Raw genomic sequence first — 1,271 nt, forward strand, 5'->3', positions numbered from 1 at the left:
GGCAGAAACTTCAGCCCTTTAACTCGACGTGGATCGTCAAACTCACCTTGAAGGTTTCAGCTTCCGCGACGGTGTCCATATCTTTCTCGGTGGTTTCTTCTTCAGTTTCAAARATGATTTTTGACGGCATTTCTCTTCCCTGTTGGAGACCCTCGACGTGGACACAGGCTAACCTAGRGCACGCGGATGGAAAGGACCGGAAGAGGCGGAGCGAAGAAACGTGATCGCAGCTGACGAGTGGARCGTTCACGGAATGTTCGTTAATGGCGACTGCCATGTTTACTGAACATGCAGCAAAAGCGTTTAAATACAAATTCTGAGAAGTTTGTTACTTCCAGTCAGCTACATCTCTCAGTTAGCAAATTAGAGAATCCAACTGGTTCGCTGGCTTGCAACTGGGAGACAGTATATTTCGGTGTGAACCATGGAAGTACCAACCTCGGAGTTGATGAGAACGCATCATCAGATCGTTCACCAACGAGTACAAATGCGTCACTAACATTCCGCCATCTTGGAGGAGGTGCATACTTTTGTAAACATAAGTTAATGTTTGTGTGAAACGAAGTACTATGAAATAGTTAAAGACTGAATATTGTCACATTTGACATGAGTTTATTATCCTCTACGTTGTATCATTTGTTGTAATAAACTTTAAWCTGTAAAGTAAAAACTAACAAGAGTATTGTGTGCACGTTTTAGAACTTAACTGAATAAGTCTAAAATGTGATCGTGAATTTTTTCGACACCTGTTAAAACAAACTGCACTCAGCACTGATTTTTTTAACGAATTTAAGTGGTATTTTATTTTTGTCCACTAGAGGGTGGTGAAACCCTAAATTGCAGTTTCTATTGGTTGCAGTTGTCAACTCATACTCAATATTTTCCTAGACAGCAGCACTCGTCGTCAAAGTGATACATTTTGTTTGTAAAAGCTCTAACCGTGCCAAAACTTTATGTAGCCTTGAAACAGCACAACTTGCAACCAAATATGAATTCATCCAGTCAATAATTACATAATGAACAACAAAATATAACACTTGCTTGTCAGGGATTTTCAAATTGTGAGGGGTATCCACCCTCAGAGAGAAAATAGACAACTGATCCCTTGAYGATCTATTCATGAATCCAGTCATTATAAAGATTAAAGATTACACTCCTACTCTTTTGAGTTGATTTGTCCCCAAGCAAAACCTCGTCACACCTCCTTTCAACAGGACAGACACCCTAAAGATCCATCCGAAGCTACAAAGAAATAGTTTACAGCTCAGCAT

The 1,271-nt window shown here is 40.0% G+C and overlaps 1 protein-coding gene across 1 annotated transcript in view; it reads right to left on the reverse strand.

Moving 5' to 3' along the window:
* ddx21 (DEAD (Asp-Glu-Ala-Asp) box helicase 21) overlaps nucleotides 1–277 on the reverse strand; it is an 8,720-nt gene extending 8,443 nt beyond the window's left edge. The window contains exon 1 of the mRNA XM_008405933.1: nucleotides 47–277. Coding sequence (XP_008404155.1) covers nucleotides 47–277 — 231 coding nt within the window. The remainder of the gene's footprint in view (nucleotides 1–46) is intronic.
* Between the last annotated feature and the right edge of the window lie 994 nt (nucleotides 278–1,271).

The sequence above is a fragment of the Poecilia reticulata genome, linkage group LG3 (genome assembly GCF_000633615.1).
Source record: "Poecilia reticulata strain Guanapo linkage group LG3, Guppy_female_1.0+MT, whole genome shotgun sequence".
NCBI lineage: Eukaryota > Metazoa > Chordata > Actinopteri > Cyprinodontiformes > Poeciliidae > Poecilia > Poecilia reticulata.